The 18,975-nt window shown below is 34.3% G+C and overlaps 1 protein-coding gene across 1 annotated transcript in view; it reads right to left on the reverse strand.

The window, feature by feature from the left end:
- Positions 1–18,975, reverse strand: part of LRP1B (LDL receptor related protein 1B) — a 1,772,547-nt gene that overhangs the window by 24,708 nt on the left and 1,728,864 nt on the right. The window contains exons 86-87 of the mRNA XM_054562474.1: positions 14,866–14,970; positions 13,897–14,010 (exon numbers count right to left, since the gene is read on the reverse strand). Of these exons, the coding sequence (XP_054418449.1) occupies positions 13,897–14,010; positions 14,866–14,970 (219 nt within the window). The remainder of the gene's footprint in view (positions 1–13,896; positions 14,011–14,865; positions 14,971–18,975) is intronic.

Consider the following 18,975-nt stretch of genomic DNA (forward strand, 5'->3'; position numbering starts at 1 on the left):
TTACATCTTCAATGATGTTAATTATGTAGACTTCAGTTCTTGTCCCAGACTGCAGCCAACTAAGAAATGCTTTTTTTCTTTCCGTGAGAAAGATTCTAAACGTGTTTATCTGATGGGTACTTTGACATGGAAACATTTGGCTGATTTATTTTTCTTGACTTGTCCCTGACTTGGAATATGAGCAAGAAATAAACCTTTGTTGTTAATACCATCTGAAATTTGTGATTGTTCTTATAACATTGAAATGTGAGAAAGCTTTTTAATAGAGGAGAAATTTTTAAATTGTTAAAGAAGAAACAATTACACAAATGAAAGTAATATGTTGTATTGTGATTGTTTATTCTGATTTACTGCTTAAAGGTCAAGAACCTTTAACATGTTGAGAAATTAAGGGAAAATAATGTGAATATATCAAAGCTTAATAAGAATATCTGCACAATATATACCTTTGTAATAACTGTACTTTGTTAAGTGCTGCCACTTGTACTCTCAAAGCACAAATCAGACTTTAGACTTGTACATGAAAATGTGATATCTGTATTCTGATTTTCCCCATGGCATGGCTAGCATCGTGAAAGCTAGAACAAGCTACAACTTGTTACCTGGGATCTCAAAGGACATATATTGATGTGACAGGTTTTCTTGCCCTTTACTGCTCCAAAAGAGATGCACATTTCACACTTTGTCCTTTGAAAATATGTCAAGTGGCAGAAAACCAATAAAAAACATGCAATGACCTGACTCTTGAAATGTGGACAACACAGACTGCTAAAGTTGAATTGTTCAGTACCCCTGCTGAAAAGTTGCAATCTGTTTGAAATCACTCAGAACAACTTCCCTGGGCTTTTCGCAAACATTTTCTATGGGGTGACAAGGTCACTGGTCCATATGCAGGAATGTGGCTCAACCTGAGAGCAGGACCAGGGAGAAGCAAACCACCAGTCCCCTTTGTGCAAGGCCAATAATCCAAGAAGCAAAGGTCTTAATTAGCTGTTGTAATATAAGAGAATAATTTCTACCTTTCTAAAATTTGTGATAGAAACAGCACTCATTAATTATCTTCCGGAAAGCTCCAACAACGGCTCTTGTCGTACCTGTACATTTTCTTACATGTTACTTACCCTAAGGATTTAAAAAATAATGCCGAGCTTTTAAGAAAATAATTAGATTAGGACAATTACAAAACCAAGGAAAAATAACAAAATGCCTAATCCAGATCACTCTCTTAATGAATATCCCTTTGGTACTTGTATAATATATTCACCTTGCATCCTTCTGTATTTTAAAAACTACTTTGGGAAGGTTTATAAAACTGATTCCTATGTGTGTTTTCTAGAGTAGCCCTTTCTTTCTGTGTTACCCCTCATAAGACTTGCACTGGGCTTTACTTATAGTAGGTCCCAGTCACTATCATTGTCATTGTATCACTAATCTTTTACTTACGCCATATTTTGCCTTGTTTTCATTAACAAGCAGTTAAAAAATATCCACACTTTATATTTCTTCCCAGACACTCAGATTATACCAAGTTCTTAACATTTTTCTGTTTGGTCCATTACAAGGGCTTTAATATTTTACTTTAACTTGTTTTCTTGAATGTTTACCATGTTCAAGACTATATGTTCTTTTTATCTATTATATCTCTTAATTATCAAAACAATCTTAGGATTGTTCCAGTGTCTAGCTAAGCATTCTATGTTCCTCGGAATCATTTCACTGTACAAATCTTCTTCACAAGCACCATTTATGCCCTAACACTCAAATCCCCAGGACCCCTGCCCTGTTCCTTCTTGCTTATCTTTTTTACTCAAGCGGACTCAGAGGCCCTCAGTGGCAAAGGCTATCCCTCACTTTCCGCCAATTTCCTATTCATTTGCATATAGAATTCCATAATAAAATCAACAAACAAGCAAACAGAAGGCAAGGAGAAGAGATCAAAAATAAACAAAATGAAGTTTTCCTAAAATGTTTAGATGATAAATAAATCCTATTTAGTTCTTTATTTAGAGAGATGTTTTACCTGAGTTTTAGAACATTCAGAAAATACCCTGTGACAGTTTGAAAAGGTATCATAAAAATGGGAAAGAGAACCAAAGTTATAATAAAATGAATCACTTTTCTGTTTTTTTTATGATTTGCAGTTTTTGAAATTAACAAAGTCAGATGTGGTATTACAATAATGATAGAAATACGATCACATCATGGGCTGTCAAAATCTCATCATACAATACAGGTGCCAAGACATATTTTAGCAACATTAGTTAAGAACATATTACATGCTGAATACCTGCTAGCTGCTGGGGAAAAAATACATAAATTAGACACCACCTCTTATTTGAGGAAATTTAGAATTTGATAGAAACAGACACATAAGTTTCAAGGAATAGAACAGGAAGCATTCCCAGGCCAATTTCATAAAATTATGTTTCATGGACAAAAGCCACATGCAGATTAGAGTCAATTCTAGCCATAAACTATGAAATATCACTTAGTTGTATGAAAAATAAAACACACATACAAGCAAAGGGATGATCAGAGAAGAAAGATAATTTTGTGGAAAATCACTTCCTCCCAATAAACAAGAAACAGGTTCCCATATAAATCTAACCAAACCAAAAAGAAAAAAAAAATAATACAGTAGGTTGCTTTTAGTTTTTGCTTGAAATGAAGAAGTAAAACATGAAAACAAACAGTGCTCTCTTGCTTTTGACTATATAAAGAATTGTTCTTGCTATAGGAAAGATGCAATAATATATATTGTACGAAATGTCTTGGGATTTTGCCATTTTCTAAATTGTCATTTTCAAAAGAGTGAGTACCTACATTGATATGATTTCAGAAGCAATGCAATATCAGAGTTAGATCTTTTTGGTTCTCCCTTTGCAGATGGTACAAATGATTTTGAAACTGAGCAGACAGGGGCCCTTCCATGTGGAACCTTGGTGAGTGATCCAACTATTAATGCTGGAAGGAACAGGTCTTAATTTATAAAAATACAGTCTTTGCTTTGAGCTGCACCAATCACTGAGTGACCCCTGGATCACCGAGTCACACTTGCCTTGATTGGGAATGGCAGCTAAATTATTGTAAGCTCTACAGAACTGGTAAACATAGCTCATTGTGGGAGGAGTAAGATGTGAGGTCACACAAGAGGCTCGTGGTCAGGATTTAAACTAACTGGCAGGCAGCCATGAGCAGATTTGGCCCTGAGGGAGGAATGAGTAGAGTGAGTAGCAGTGAGTAGAAGAGCCCTCAGGGAGGAATGATGTAGCAGCCACATGAGAGGGACAAGTAAGCATGCAACTATGTAGTTTATAGTCAAGGCCTGGCCATGCAACTTGGTGTAGTAAAGAAGGAGACACGTTGCTGATCTGATTGTGCCTGCTCTAGCTGACTCTGAAGACTCTTCCTTGCAAGATGCTGACCTGCTGCTGTGCAAACCCAGAGTTCATCTGATCTCTCAGGACTTATGTCTTTCCTGAATTTCACCATGATCCAGTGCATCATGGTGCATGCTTTGCTGGACTATACCATGGAGGCTGATGACAATGTACCACAGATCCTGAAGGAGAGAGCTGCTGTGAGACTGTTTGTAAGGCCATCTTAAGATAAGGAGATGAGGAATTTTGGGAGCTTTTAGCTTATAGGCTTTCTGAGGAACAAGAGAAGTACTGGGTTGCATGGGAAAGGAGGGCTCCAAGCGTAAGTGCTCTGAGCCACACACTGACACCCCCCCCCCCCCGAGCTTGTAATATTGTAAATAAAAATCTCTTCCTCCCAATAATGACTGTTGGGTCATACGTCAAGGCACCATGTGAACAAGCCTTTGTCTTCTTGGGTACAACATTAAAAACTTGCTTTTTTTTTAAATTTTTTAAAACAGAATATGAATTATACAGAAGACTATTTTTTAAAAGGTATTACCCGAGGTCTACCAAATAACAGGTATCATTAAACTTGAAACTACACAAGTCAACTATTTATGTCTGTTTTGTTCATTGATATATCCTTCAGGGCCTAGAATGTTAACTGGTATATAGTAGATGTTCAATAAATATTTTTGATGAATAAATATGAGAACAGAATATTGGCAGTATTTTTGTTATAAAAAGGGGCAAAGTGTAAACAAATCAAGGGACAGACATCTGGAATTCTAGTTCTTATACCATGTGGATATAATGGATTAAGGGTTATAATAAGAAATAGATCAAAAGGTTTATTATCTCTCTTGAAGTTAAGTATAAATAGGCCACTGGCATATCTAGATATACCTTGGTATACTATTTTGAAATATCAGGAAAATAAATTGTAAAAACATAGAGAAAACTAAACATAAATATTTAATTGTGAGCCAAAAAAAATTTGATTAGCTCCTTAGATACTGCATAGAGTTAACAACAGATTTTCTGTTAGTCTTAATTTTATGGCTAATGTGAATCTTTGTCCCCTCAGGGCTTCCATAGATATTTTAGAGGGATTTGGGGCAAATGTATATCTAGGGTTGTGACTCTAATCCAATTTTAAACCAGTTTCTAAACAAAAATTCAATTGGGACTCAGATTTAGATATAGCTTTACAGGATTGTATTAGTGAATACAAAGAAATAATGGAACTTTTTCAAAATCATAGCTAGTTTGATTCATGAAGTCTATACTTTTGGATCCAATATTTCTATGTCTGGGTGTTAATCCTAGAAAATTAATTAGAAAAACACAAATATATATACATATATAAATTTTTACCCTTGGGAAAAAAAAGTTAACAAAAGAAAAGAAAAACAAAAAATATGCTTAATTATTGAATGATATGTCCTTAAATTAATTAGAGAAAGTACAAACAATGGAACAATGTACAACCACTAAGAATAAAAGCTATACATTAACATGGAAAGATGTTCTTAACACATTGCAAAGTAAACAAACAACGGAATGTTTATCATATGATCTCATTGAAATATAGAATATGCTGCAAATGTATATTTGCATAAAGAAGTTGAATGCATAAAATCTAAATATTTCACAGTGGTTATTACTAAGAAATGTATGTATTTGAAAAATTATCAGAATCACTAATTTTTATTCTTAAAATAAATATCCATAGTCTAATAAAAACAGTAACTTGAGGAAAGTGTATTAACAATGGCATTGAGGAGTTATTTCATTCTAGATTGAGAAGGAATAGTTTAGAGCATTCTCTACCAAAGCTTGTCCCAATGAAGAAATTGTTGACTTGGTTGACTTTAGGAGGATAAACAACCCTGAGTGATTAAAAAAAAAATTGATGTGAAGAGAAGTCAGATTAAATAAATGCAGTATGTGCAAAAACAAATATGGAGTTTTAACATCTTTCCAAATGCTAATGTCTCAGCCAAGAGGTGTTTGCCAAAGACAGGAGCTAGCGTTTGGGATAGCCAAGAGAACTCCTGCAAGTTACCTAAAATAAAGTCATGTGCACAATGTTATACCACCAAGATTAAAAAGTAAAAGCTAGTTTTAAGTCTGCAGACAACAGTGGTATGGTGAAATGTAACTAAGCAGAAATAAAGGCTCCAAACAGGTTTTCAGGCTAATCTTATGTGTGGTCATATAACAGTTCTTTCCTATGGGAATTTTTATTTGTACATATTGGAATCATCTTCTGAAAGAAGAAACATTTAAGGTTTAGAAAGTCTAACAGACCCCACTAAAAATAATTGGAAAAGCAAGTATTTGAATCCAGGTAAATGTGACTCCAAAATCCATGCAGTTTTCACTTACTGTGTAAGAGGTGGCTCCCCCAAAATGGAATTATCTTCTAGAAGGCGGGCCCCTTGTACTGCATGCTTCCCCTGCTAGGTGGGTGATCGAGGAACCCATGTATATCAGTGTATTTGCTGGCACTGTTGTGAGAGGCAGCATTTGGCTTCAGTGATTTTTCCTTTTTTCTTTTAAATATATTTTATTGATTATGCTATTACAATTGTCCCATTTTTTTCTTTCCTTTATTCCTTTCTGCCCTGCACCCTCCCTTCCATCAGCATTTCCCCTACCTTAGTTCATATCCATGGGCCACACATATAAATTCTTTGGCTTCTCCATTTCCTATACTGTTCTTAACATTCACCAGTCTATTTTGTACCTACTATTTATGCTTCTTATTCCCTATACCTTTTCCCCTACTCTCCCTCCTCCCTGATCTCATTTCTGTGATTCTGTTCCTGTTCTAGTTGTTTTCTTAGTTTGTTTTTGTTTTTGCTTTTTTTTTTTTAGGTTCAGTTGTTGATAGTTGTGAGTTTGTTATCATTTTACTGTTCATAGTTTTGATCCTTTTTTTCTTAGATAAGTCCCTTTAACATTTCATATAGTAAGGGCTTGGTGATGATAAACTCCTTTAACTTGCCCTTATCTGGGAAGCACTTTATTTGCCATTCCACTCTAAATGAGAGCTTTACTGAATAGAGTAATTTTGGATGTAGGTCCTTGCCTTTCATGACTTTGAATACTTCTTTCCAGCCCCTTCTTGCCTGCAAGGTTTCTTTGGAGAAATCAGTTGATAGTCTTATGGGAACTCTTTGTAGGTAACTTCTCCTTTTATCTTGTTGCTTTTAAGGTTCTCTCCTTATCTTTAATCCTGGGTAATGTAATATGATGCTCCTCAGTGTGTGCTTCTTTGGGTCCAACTTCTTTAGGACTCTGAGCTTCTTTGATCTCTTGGAAGTCTATTTCCATTGCCAGATTGGGGAAGTTCTCCTTCGTTATTTTTTCAAATAAGTTTTCAATTTCTTGCTCTTCCTCTTCTCCTTCTGGCTCCCCTATTATTCAGATGTTGGAATATCTAAAGCTGTCCCACAGGTTCCTTAGCCTCTCCTCATTTTTTGAATTCTTTTTTCTTCATTGTGTTCTAGTTGAATGTTTATCTCTTTCTTCTGCTCCAAATTGTTGATTTGAGTCCCACTTTCCATCCCTTCACTGTTGGTCTCCTGTATATTTTTCTTTATTTCACTTTGCATAGCCTTCACTTTTTCCTCCATTTTGTGACCATACTCAACCATTTCTGTGAGCATCCAGGTCACCAGTGTTTTGAACTCCACATCAGATTGGTTGATTATCTCTTCATCGCTTAATTCTATTTTTGGAGCTTTGATCTGTTCTTTCATTTGGGCCATATTTCTTTGTCTGAGTGAGACTGTTTCATTAGAAGGGGTGGAGCCTTAGGTGTTCACCAGGGTGGGGCAATCCAGGTCTCTGCAATGTGGCACTGTATGTGGGGGAGGGGTCCAAGAAGGAACAATGTCACTTGCTCAGCTCTCAGCCAGCTTTCAGTCACTTCTTCCACTACTCACAAGCAAATTGGGCTCTTCTGGTGCTGATTCCTGGGTGGGTGGGGTTGAGTACATTCTAGGACCCTGCGGGTGTCTCCAACAGACTTTCCAGGGAGGCTGGGAGTTTCTCCCACTGCTGCAACTGCCACAGGTTTTTACAACCAGAGGTTTTGAGGCTTTCTTTTTCCACAGTGGAACCCTGGATTGCAGGGTCTGTCTTGCTCCCCAGCTGTTCGCCCCGGTTTCTCTGCACACAAATGTGGGACCACCTGGTTTTCCAGCCACTACCTCACTTGCCTGTTCCTCCAGCCACTGCCTTGCAGTGCATCCTCTCCACCCAGCTGCCCATCTCTGCCCCTCCTACCAGTCTGGATGAATGTTTCTTCTTTAACTCCTTGGTCTTCCATACAGTTCGATATTCTGGCAGTTCTGGTTATTTTTTGTTTTAAAATTTATTGTTGCCCTTCTTTGGTTGTGTGAGGAGGCAAAATGTATCTGGTTTCAGTGACTTTTTTATGAAGACTCAACACGTTTGCCCATTTCATGGTGGGTGATTTAGGAGTGCACATGCCCACATCACATTGAGCATTCAGCAATTTTTGACCAAAAATGACATGACTCTCACACCCATGCTTCCTATTCACCTGATCTCACCCTGATCTACTTGCTTTGTTTCCCCAGGTATATATAAAAAAAAAAAAAAGTCCTCAAAGGGAAACCTTTTGCTGATGTGGGAGAAGTGAAACAAAAAATGTTAGAAGCACTAAAAGGCATAGAAATTGATGAATTCAAAAACTGTTTTGAGCCAGTGAGGAAAAAATGTCTTGATAGGTGTATTGCATTAAATGGAGAGTACTTTAAAGTTGACTGAAGTTTAAACATGTAAGAATAAATACATATTTTTTATAAATAAATTCTTGGTTTTTGAGTCCCCCCCTCATATCTTGTACAATCAACTCAACTTCCTTACTATATATAGCACTCACTTTGATGTGATTATACCAGACAATAAATGGATCCCTCTTGTACTGACAATACAGGAGACCCATATGAGCAGAGTCAGGATTTGAATCTGCATTAGAAAAACCAGACAACAGAAGGAAAAAATCTACAGGAAAGAATCCCTGATCTCCTCATTGTCCTCTACTATATTCTATCATGAGTCCCTAAGCACTGGTAATTTATGCCCAGAAGTTTAATACTACATTGTGTGTGTGAGTTCATTTTATATGAGAACTTGTCTAGGTTAAAAGATGCCCAGAGAGCTGGTAAAACATGAATTCTGGGTGTGAAAAATGACAGTGTCTATGGAAGATATGAACATGTAAATCTGTAGACTGGGTAAAGAAGATCACCCTCACCAATGAGGGTAGACATCATACATTTCAATGAGGGTTTGAATAGAGGACAAAGGCAGAGAAAGGTCATATTGACTCTCTCTGCTTGAGCTGTGATATTCATCTTCTCCTGCCCTCTTACATCAACAATCCTGGGCTTTGGACCATTGGACTCCGACTTGCGTGATCAGTTCCCTTAGTTTTGAAGCCTCATATTTGAACTGAATTATCCAGCGTGTAGACAGTAGACTGAGGAACTTTTTGGAGTCCATAATTGTATGAACCAATTCCTACAATCTTCCTTTCTCTCTGCCTTTTGATTCTGTTTGTCTACAGAATCCTGACTAATGTAATATATAAAATATATTATAAAATATATTTTCTTACTAAAATTTGATTATTCTCTTTTGAAAAACTTCAGTTAACTCCAAGGCAATTGATATTTACTCTTCACTTGCCACATGCCACATAAAAAGAGATGGTTCCTGGATTGAGACTAGTAGGATAATAACAGTTAAATGGGAAAAAGTTAGAAGAGGTATTTGGGTTCATGAGCTCTTTGAGCAAAGACATATACTTCTAGAATTGTCCTGGGATTATGTGGAAAGGCTACTTGTATGATATTAGTGTTAGGAGAGAAATAGCAGAAACTAGTGTCCATTATTGGAGAGTGAAATACTGTAAATATTGCTGGAAAAAAATATTGTGCAGGTAGTTATATACTTTAAAATAACTGAAATCCGACATAAAAGAACATCTAACACTGGGGAGAAATCTTAGAAGTAGGAAGACATAGGTAACTTGCTGTAGAGTTCAACAGTTCTTCATAGTATTAATTTCTATGCCTAATGACAAAAGCTATTTAAAATACAAATATTGTCAAACTAAAACATATCAGAATTAAAAAATCAGAATCAGAATTTTATAAATTTGTTTTTAACATTATTCAATATATTTACTTTAATAAATGTCAAAACTCTCTCCTAATTAACATGAAAAAATAAAAATTTAGCTTTTTTCCAATGCATTTTTTTAGTTTATTCTTCCTCCACACAGTAGTAAGTGAAAAATGGGCATCAAGATACAAAAGTGAAGGCTTTCAAAGAACAAATCTATTTTTTAAATTGAGTGATACAGGAATAAAATTCTTATGTGGAAAAAAAAAAACTATCCCCTTCATAAATGTGAATACTTTCCAAATGTGTATAAGTTCTGCATAATTTAAATAGTTTTTCACTCTATGAAGAATAAAATGTACTAACAGCAAAACTAAAGCAAAGACTATATCTTATCTCCTAAAAAGATTTTTGTTTCCTGTAAAGGTTTTTAGATAAAACAATACATACTTGTTTTTCATTAAAGATACCTGACCATTACTAAGTGAATTCTGAGGATAAAACCTGTTTCCAAAATCAACCCCTATGAAGAAATTCAACCATGAAAAAGATATTCTGGTGCCTTAATATTCTCTTGTACATGATCATAGGCACTATATTAAATTTTCTCTTTATTTACTTTTTAGTACTATATGAATTGTAAATATCCTAGGTAAAGCTAAGAAAATTTCCACATTCTAGAGATTTCAACTCTAAAAAAACAAGCATAAAGTCTGTATCTGCATCATCTTGCCACCCTTCAAAGTCCTTTAACAGTGGGCCCTTGATAAATAGTGAAAGAACAGTCCTCTTGAATATATAACTTTACAGTGTTATAAAAGTATTTCCCCCATATCCCATTTTTCCTTGAAGTTACAATCGTTTTTCCTGCATTTAATTCATAGTCAAACATTCAGAAAGAAATTCACATTCTTCTCTTTTTTCTTACTTTTCACTTAACCAACTACAATCTGGTTTCTGTCATATAGGACTTTAAAGACATCTCCCATAATGTTTATCTAATTGCAACAATTCAATAATTGTTATTCTTCTTAAATGTCTAGAGTTGATATTCTTTGACACTCTACTCCTCTGATTTGGAGTAATCTTCTCTCTGACAAGTATCCTCCAAATTCTATTTTTTCGCATTTACTTTTGTTGATTTCTCTATAACATGGTATTAGATGTTGGTATTTCCTAGGATTCCATCATTAATTCTCTACTCTTTTTCAGTAATCCCACTCTTGTGTCATAGTGTAAAATATATTTCACAAAGTGGCCCCAACATATCTCTTTTCTCCTCATCGTATCATATTCATCTCTCCTTTCATCATGCCATTTTAGCCTGTGTTCTATTTCAACAATCTTCATCTTCTACTTTCAGATCTAATCTCTGGTTCTGCCAATTGTTTTTCAAGAACATATTCAGAAATTACCTCTTAAAAAACTATTGCATTTTTTTTCTTCAAAATACTGTGAAAATATCACTTTATTTATAAAGCCTTTTTCTCTCCTACTAGTAATCATCAATTGATCTCTATTCAGTTGTTTTCCCATAATACAATTTTGGTCATATAGCTATTATAATAATTGTCAAATGGTATTTTAATTTTTTTAAAACCAGTTTATCTACCCAAATAAATATGAAGTCCTTTAACAGTAAAGACCATTTCAGGATAAGTACAGCATAAATAAGGCAGTACAGCATAACAGTTATAACTGGGGCATGGACTTAGAATCCAGTAGAAGCAAACTGAATCTCAGATATTCACCACTTTTGAGTATATAACTTTAGTATTATTAACAGTGTAAGAGGGATAACAATTAGATAATAATAATTACATAATATTCCAACCTCTACATAAAATGTATAAAGTGCTTAAAACATGCTGTCATAAAGTATTTGCCAAGCAAGTTTAACTGTTACTAATTCTCTTTTCAAATTTACACAGGGTCTAACTCATCATAGGTTACCAATAATTATTTGGCGAATGAATTTTAATAAATGAATGACAACAAAATGTAATTATCTCTTTTATGGTTCTTCAATGCTTTAAGTTGATTTGAGGAATTCAGTAAGCTTTACTACTATCATCAGAGTAAATTTTAGGGCATAAAAAAATGAAGGCACTGACAATTTTCATAAAGCCAAATACAGAAAGAGATAGAGACAAAGATGCAGACAAGTAAGAGGTGTTTGCTCTAAACCCCTTCAATTAACATATTTTACTGGCTGTGTTAATCAGATCGGCTGATTATCACCTTAAAAGGTAAGATACCCATAATTATACTTGATACGAGTAAAAAGTCAAAGACAACATTTTTGTGGGCCACTATGCCCACTAGAGATATATTTTGGTGACCTGGGAATTCTCTGGATAGGCCATGGTCTTGAGACCTGTTTGTGGGGACTAGGCAGGGTGAGCTTGAAATGTCATGTGTGCTTTGCCAGGGAATAGCAGTTGGGAGACAAGCTAAAAGAAGACAGGGTCCCAGAGCTGGCATTGCCAGTGTCCTAAAATGAAGTAACAAAAGTAACTGCATCGATGTTTGGCCAAGGATCACCCTCAATTTACTGACTTTGAAATATTCATGAATCTATTGTGTTTGCTATTCTTCCCTCTAGTTGCCCTGCCCAGGTTCAGGCTCTCATTGCTTTTCACCTGAGGTGTGGCTTAACCTTTTGATATGTGGTTCAAGCAACTGATCTCTAGAGACTTCCACATGCCAGCAAGGGTCACCTTCAAAAGCAAGCTCCTTCAGCTCCATTCTCTACCTCACATCTGCTTGTCTACTCATTCTTTTCAGGATCCTATGGAATCCCTTAATTTTGGCATAAACTGGATTGCAATTTATCTTTCTAGTTTTATAACCTCACACCACTCCCCCTAACAACTCCAGTCTCCCTAATTTTAGCTATATTTAACCACTCCTCATTCCTCCAAGAGGTCATTAAGTCTCATATCTGTGTCTTTGCTTACGTTACTCTTCCTTTTCAGAATGTTCTTCCCAACTCAGCTGAACTACATGAATTGCATGAGTAATGAAAGGTTGCCTTTTCCGTAATGTTGTTCACATGTTCCCTTTACCATTTTTAATGAGTCATTTGCCCTGTGTTCACACCTACATTATTATAGGCTAATTAGTGGCTTAAAATTTTCTAACCCCTTCGATTGGTGAGTTCCTTGATTTTAGGGGTTTGATTTCATTCATCTTCACTTGTCTAGGATTTAGCATACAGGGTCTTATAAATATTTGCTGAAAAACTGGAGGAATTTAGGGTGGATGCAGGGCAAAAGCACAACGAAAGAAGGGTCATCTTGATGTCTTCAATTGCACAAGGTACTAAACCTGAGTTTGAACTGAGAAGAGAATCAATTCCTTGACAGAGTTTACATATATTTTATTGACTAAAATTTAAAGTGTCATTTATGAATGTACTTTATGTAAAAACACTAGTTTAACATATTCAAATATCTTCCAGGAAAAAATATCAATTTCTTCTATGTAATTATTTTTATCACATCTCCTATTTTTCCAACTACTGTCTAAAGAATCACATTTTCTTGAATAAAACTATAGATCATCATGAATAAAACTGCAAAGTTTTAGTAATGAAACATTTGAATTTTAATGCAACTTGTCTTAAAACCAATATTAAATACTTTGAGACATCACCGTGGGGCTATTATCAGGTGCTTAGCAGAGTTTCTGTTTACAACATTGGGTATTAAGGAGTATGTCAGATATGATCTATCTCTAAAGCACAAATAAAAGATTAAAGAAATAACTTGAGCTGTAATGAATGTTGATAGTTTCCTTAAAGTTGGTTCCTGAAATTTCTCAGAGGAAACAAGTGTGTTATGTATAAATTGAATTGAGGAAGACTGACTTAAACTATTCAGAAATAACATTTATGGAATTTTTAGTATGTACATCTTTTTTTTCTGTAAAGGAGTCTTATTGACTAAGGTGAGACTGTTTCCAGTACAGTTTTGGAAAACAAAATAATGTATTATTTCATCGGTACTTGCAGTGAAATGTCAGTTACCAAATAAAAACTACCATTCGAAATATAGTATATAGTAATAGACTTGTAAGTATAGACCTGCTTCTATACTTCTTTAATTAAAAACAGTAGCTTTTATTACACATCTCCATGTGCTTTTTCATTCCCTTCTTTACATTTCTAGACTTTCTAGCTGACTATGGTACATACAATTGTCGGTGAGCGAAGCAAAGGTTAAGTGTGTATGACAGAGATGAGCCCCGAGATGAAGTATACACTGTGAAATGCATGTGGATGTTAATGATTTAAGCCAATGAACTGTGGCCTGAAATGATGTCACAGGAAGAGGAGCGGTAAGTGGAAGGTTAAACCTACTTGCATCTCGGCTCATTAAACGCAGTTAAAGTGCAAATCCCCTCATTCTGACAGTAGTGATCACAAGGGTTCTCTTTCTGGTCACAGCGCTGACTCTTAAACCCCACAGAGCATCTGCAGAATTTTAGTAAAATACAGCTAAATAAAGTGATTTTTATTGCCAATATGTTTCAAATTTATTTTATACACAGTAATACATGAATAAAGTTTTTCTCAGGTAAGCCCACTTCTCTCTCATACACACTCATTACATGCTACTCTGACAAAGTGGGGTACAGAATGGAGACATGGATTATATGTGGGCATCATCCTTCTGGTCAAGCAGTGATAAAGGAAAGTTCAAAATAGAGTACACGTAAGTTCAATAGTTTTATTTCAAGTTGTCCATTCTGGAAAATTAGGTATTTGCGAGGAGAACATGTTAAATTCCAGATTTTCTAAAAACAGAGAATTTCCAATAATTTTCTAAACATTTAGAAACCCAGATTCAAGTTAATGTATTTCCGAGGAGCAAGACTTAAGAAGTTTGAATAATACAACACTCTTACACCTGATACAAACATCAAATAGCATTACAGAATTAAATATATCTCAAATTCTTTGGAAAAGAATGGCCTTAAATACCAAAGTATTCATAAATATAATTATGTCTGGGTTTCACATATCTAAGTAAGGTAAAAAAAAAATAGAACAATTTTCCCCAACATATCCAAGTTCAAAGATCTGTGAATGTCTGAAATGAGTATGATGCTAAGAATTAAGTGAGTTCTCCTTATGCAATCACTAGCAAACTGATAAAGGAGTAGATTCTATAGCACATGAACTAACAAGGGACAATACCTCATAAAGACGTTTGTGAAGCAGTTATTTAAAATGTATTATCCCCAAGAAAGGGGACTGATGGAGCAAGGATTCCATGTACATACAAAGTCATATTATTAAATATCCACAACAATATAAAATACTCACAGACACACAGGTACATTCGTCTCAGGGTCCAGCTGGCATGTGCCACCATTGTAACAGTAGCCATCACATAGCTGACAGCTAGAAGCAATCTTTCCATTAGTGCAGCTGCAGCAACAAAGAAAAAAGAAATCTCATTCTTCTTGGCATTATTACTGTTTAAAGCTGACACCAACTGTCTGCTGATGATAATATTCATCACAGAGGAGTAATGCAATGGCTGGATGAAAGTAAGTTTGCAGAAAAACAGACTTATTGAAGGAAAATGCATTTTTAACAGAATAATGACATAAAAATTTTTCTTTTGGTAATTTTCAAGTTTTCAACCTATTTGCTTAATACAGAAATTTAATTTAGCTAGATATATATGCATATATGAAAAATATACTCTAATATCTATCACTTATTTCCTTTTTATAGGACTAGGATTTGATGGGGTCAGTGTGAATTATAAACCACAAAATCAAATACTCTGGACACAAATTCTTCAGCTATTCTTTATAACCTGAAATATCTGGTCCAAAAATTGTTATAAATTTTAGACTTCATATCTTGTAAGAAAGGATAGGATTATCTTTAATCACATATATTCTGCTGCTTCTCTCTGAATATGCATTGTAATTAATGTCAAACTTTTTATTCAAACAAAAAAGAAAAATACAGAGCAGTTTGTTGCAAAAATAAATAGCAATGCTGTGGGAACAATATGCAGTATAGCAACAAAGTAATGACGTGGCCTTATGTGGAATACTTATGGAAATGATTCTAATATACAGCATATTACATGGGATAAGAATAAACACTATGATTATTGCTACAAGAGAAAAACAAGCCTAAGAGTAATGGGGAAAAAAAAACATGAATTTTTATTTGTCATGTTATATTTTTAAATAAATACTATTATATTGGACATTAAAAACTGTTGAAGAAACAGAGAAAAATGTATTGACATTCCAAATTATTAAGGGGCTCCTTCTATAAAAAGTATGGTAATAGAATCATACAAGACTTGGACCAAATAAGATTTACAAAAGATCCTGTTAATATTTGGTTGTGTGATCATGTTAATATGAGGTGCTATGAAGCAATCAATGATATCACAATAAATCTGGACATAATCTTGACAAAGAAATCAGGCTGCAATATCATTGATTGATCACTTTGATCTTTCCCATGATGGATATCTATTAGAATACATCCATCAAAAGGTAGTTCCCAATGATAGTTTAGATGTCTGAAATAATTGGTTGGCAATCCCATAGTTCATTTATTTTGTGCACATTTGTTTGACCTCATGTGGGTGATAAGGCTGCTAAAAAACGGACTAACTTGTTTATAACTTTTTCAGATGCTTAATTTAAAGATATTTTTAAGAATCTGAATTTTAAAATCACATTTCTTTTCAAAGTGAACAAAAGCAATGAGTGAACTATGCACTAGATGTGAAAGGGAGATATGTAAAAGTGGAATGAAAGATCAGGGGAAAGCCTGTGGTTTAAGGTTTCCAAGATTTAAAGAGAATATCACATCCTTTATAATCTACAGAAGCATCTAAATACAAATGCAAATATCACTAAGTGCACATGTAGTGGTATTGGTGTCTGATATGTTAAGTGGATCCAGGAGACTTTTCCTTCCCTTCATGCCTAGCCTCCTTAAAAATCAAAGAGCAGAAAGTTAGTTTCTTGTTTTATCAAAGCTAAAACATCAAAGAGAAAAATTAGCTCATTATACATTAAAGGGTTTCCTATAAGAAAGATAACTATAAACTAAATACCAACTTTTAAAAGAGAAAAAATTCTATTTATTAATTGCTTTTAAACTTCTGTTTCTGAGAGTAATAAAATATGTTGCCTCTTTCACCTAAAGGCTTTGTTTGAATTCAAAATTCAAGACAGAAATTTGTAGATATTTCAAATTTGAAACGCAAATAATCCAAATCATTATAATGCATCAGAGTACAATTCACATTTTAATGATTTATCATAATTTTGTTTCTTAGAGACATGTGACACATACACAGTTTATGATATATCACTTCCAAAAAGTTAATTAATAGTTGTTCAGTACAGAAAAGAGAATTCTCATAATTATCAACACCACAAAAGGATTATTTAGGCTACTCAAAATTATGACCAAGTATTTCTTTCTTCACCAGTATTTATTTAAATTTCCAGAAGAAAAAAAATTCAATTAATTCCATGTTAAAAATTATATGCATTATACTTGGCACAGTATCTATTCTCATTGACATGTCACAGGGTGCAGAGTTGGAATCACAAGTATACATAGCAGCTAGGATTTTCCAACTTAAAAGATTTATTTTAACTCAATTGTGATTTCGTTTTAGTATAAGTTCTTTACCTATGAAACAAATTCCAATATCACTGTAAGTTTCATTTACTGCTAAGATGAAAAGTATCATAGGGGTGCAAAACAGCTCGGCTAATAAGTTTCAGAATACCCAAAGTCCTGTTTGGATTGTCATGCTTGTATGTTTTATAGTCTATCTGATAAATCAGATATTATACTCCTATTTTTAAACTCCCACTCTCTACTCATTGTTAACAACTATTATTTATCTATTTTATATGTATTTTTTTTCAAAAAAGATCTTTTAAGAGTTCAAGAACTATAATGTTCAACCTCATTAACTTACACAGGTTATAAGGCTCTGGTCTTTTTAGGTAGGCAGAGCCAGTTTTCTCTGTACAGCAGGCAGTGCTGGCGGCCCTGAGACTCCTGCCCTCCCTTCCTTGTATGGCACTCCTCCATGTAACGGAAACACAATGGGTCTCTGCCTGAGGTTTTCTAAGGTAAACTAAGTCGAAACTGCAGTTCACGGCCTGTCTTAGATGATGATGCATGAGTCCCTGTGTGAATAAAATGGGGTTATAAAAAAGATTCTACAGCACATCCCTGATATGGTACACAAGACATGAAGAAAAATGTATGCCCACTAACAAACAAATCTCTCTCATGCTAAAATTTCATCACAAAGAAGTGATGAGCTTAATAAGTAAAACATGCTTTTGGTAGTTCGTATGAAAATGCTTTCAAAGGCACATATTTGTAATTAGTCATATTTGCCATTACTTAAAACAATAATGTACTTTCAAATGAACCAATTAGGTGGTTTGAGTACATGTCATTCATGATGATAACACAGCTCTTATTTAGAATGAATTTTAAAATTATTGTAAATAAAAAAGAAAAATGTTGATGTTGTACGTAATAAAATTTTATTGGGCCTGATTTGGCAGAGTACCATAAGTCAGGGCTGGTGATCTCGCACAGCTGTCTCACTGGAAGCTGTGGCATGAATGTTTTTCTATTGCATATTATCATTTACTATGCTCCTAAGCAAGGCAAGTGATAGAGTCCAGTCCTTTATAAGTCCTTCTTTTAAAAGGCAGTTGAAAGTAGCTAGGAATGAGGATTGATCTCTAACCTCAGTGGCATAAACTTGATTCATGATAGAAACTGAATTACATTACCCTTTAGCTGCGATGATCTGTTTTCCATTCACTTGACCTTAAAGTCAAATGGCAAAAGACAATGTAACCAAAGTGTAACTTGGATATTTCTGTTTTAGTTGTTTCCTGGGAAGCATTACTCCTTTTTCTTATTTTTACCCACAGTGTTCAAAGTCAAATTTATAAAAAAAATTAAAGTTTGTTTCCATTAGACAGGTCCTTGCTTCTCCCCTCAAAAGATCATTTTATAATGAGAAAAGCAAATACGATGCAAATACTCACTGTTGATAATAATAATGAAAGTAAAAGCCTGAGCTATTCTAATTTTAGTAATATTACATGCAGTTCTCTGAAGGTATGTTGTATTTTACTATTTCTTTCTTACTATTAGAAATATTCTATATAGAGAGTTAACTGATCATGTCATTACATAATGAATTTTCATGATCCCCAGGTATGCATAATAGGTGTTGAATCAACTTGGATTCAATTTAAATGAACTGAACTTTAGCTAAAAAAAAAAGCAATAGTTGCCATATTTCAGAATACAAATAATTAATATTGTTTTTATAGTTTTTTGCTGGACTGCTAAACCCTTTTGAGTTCAAATGCTTTTATAAATTAAGATGGATGTACA

This window comes from Pteronotus mesoamericanus, unplaced genomic scaffold, assembly GCF_021234165.1.
Source record: "Pteronotus mesoamericanus isolate MK-2021 breed Mesoamerican mustached bat unplaced genomic scaffold, CSHL_Meso_final scaffold_651, whole genome shotgun sequence".
NCBI classification, from domain to species: domain Eukaryota; kingdom Metazoa; phylum Chordata; class Mammalia; order Chiroptera; family Mormoopidae; genus Pteronotus; species Pteronotus mesoamericanus.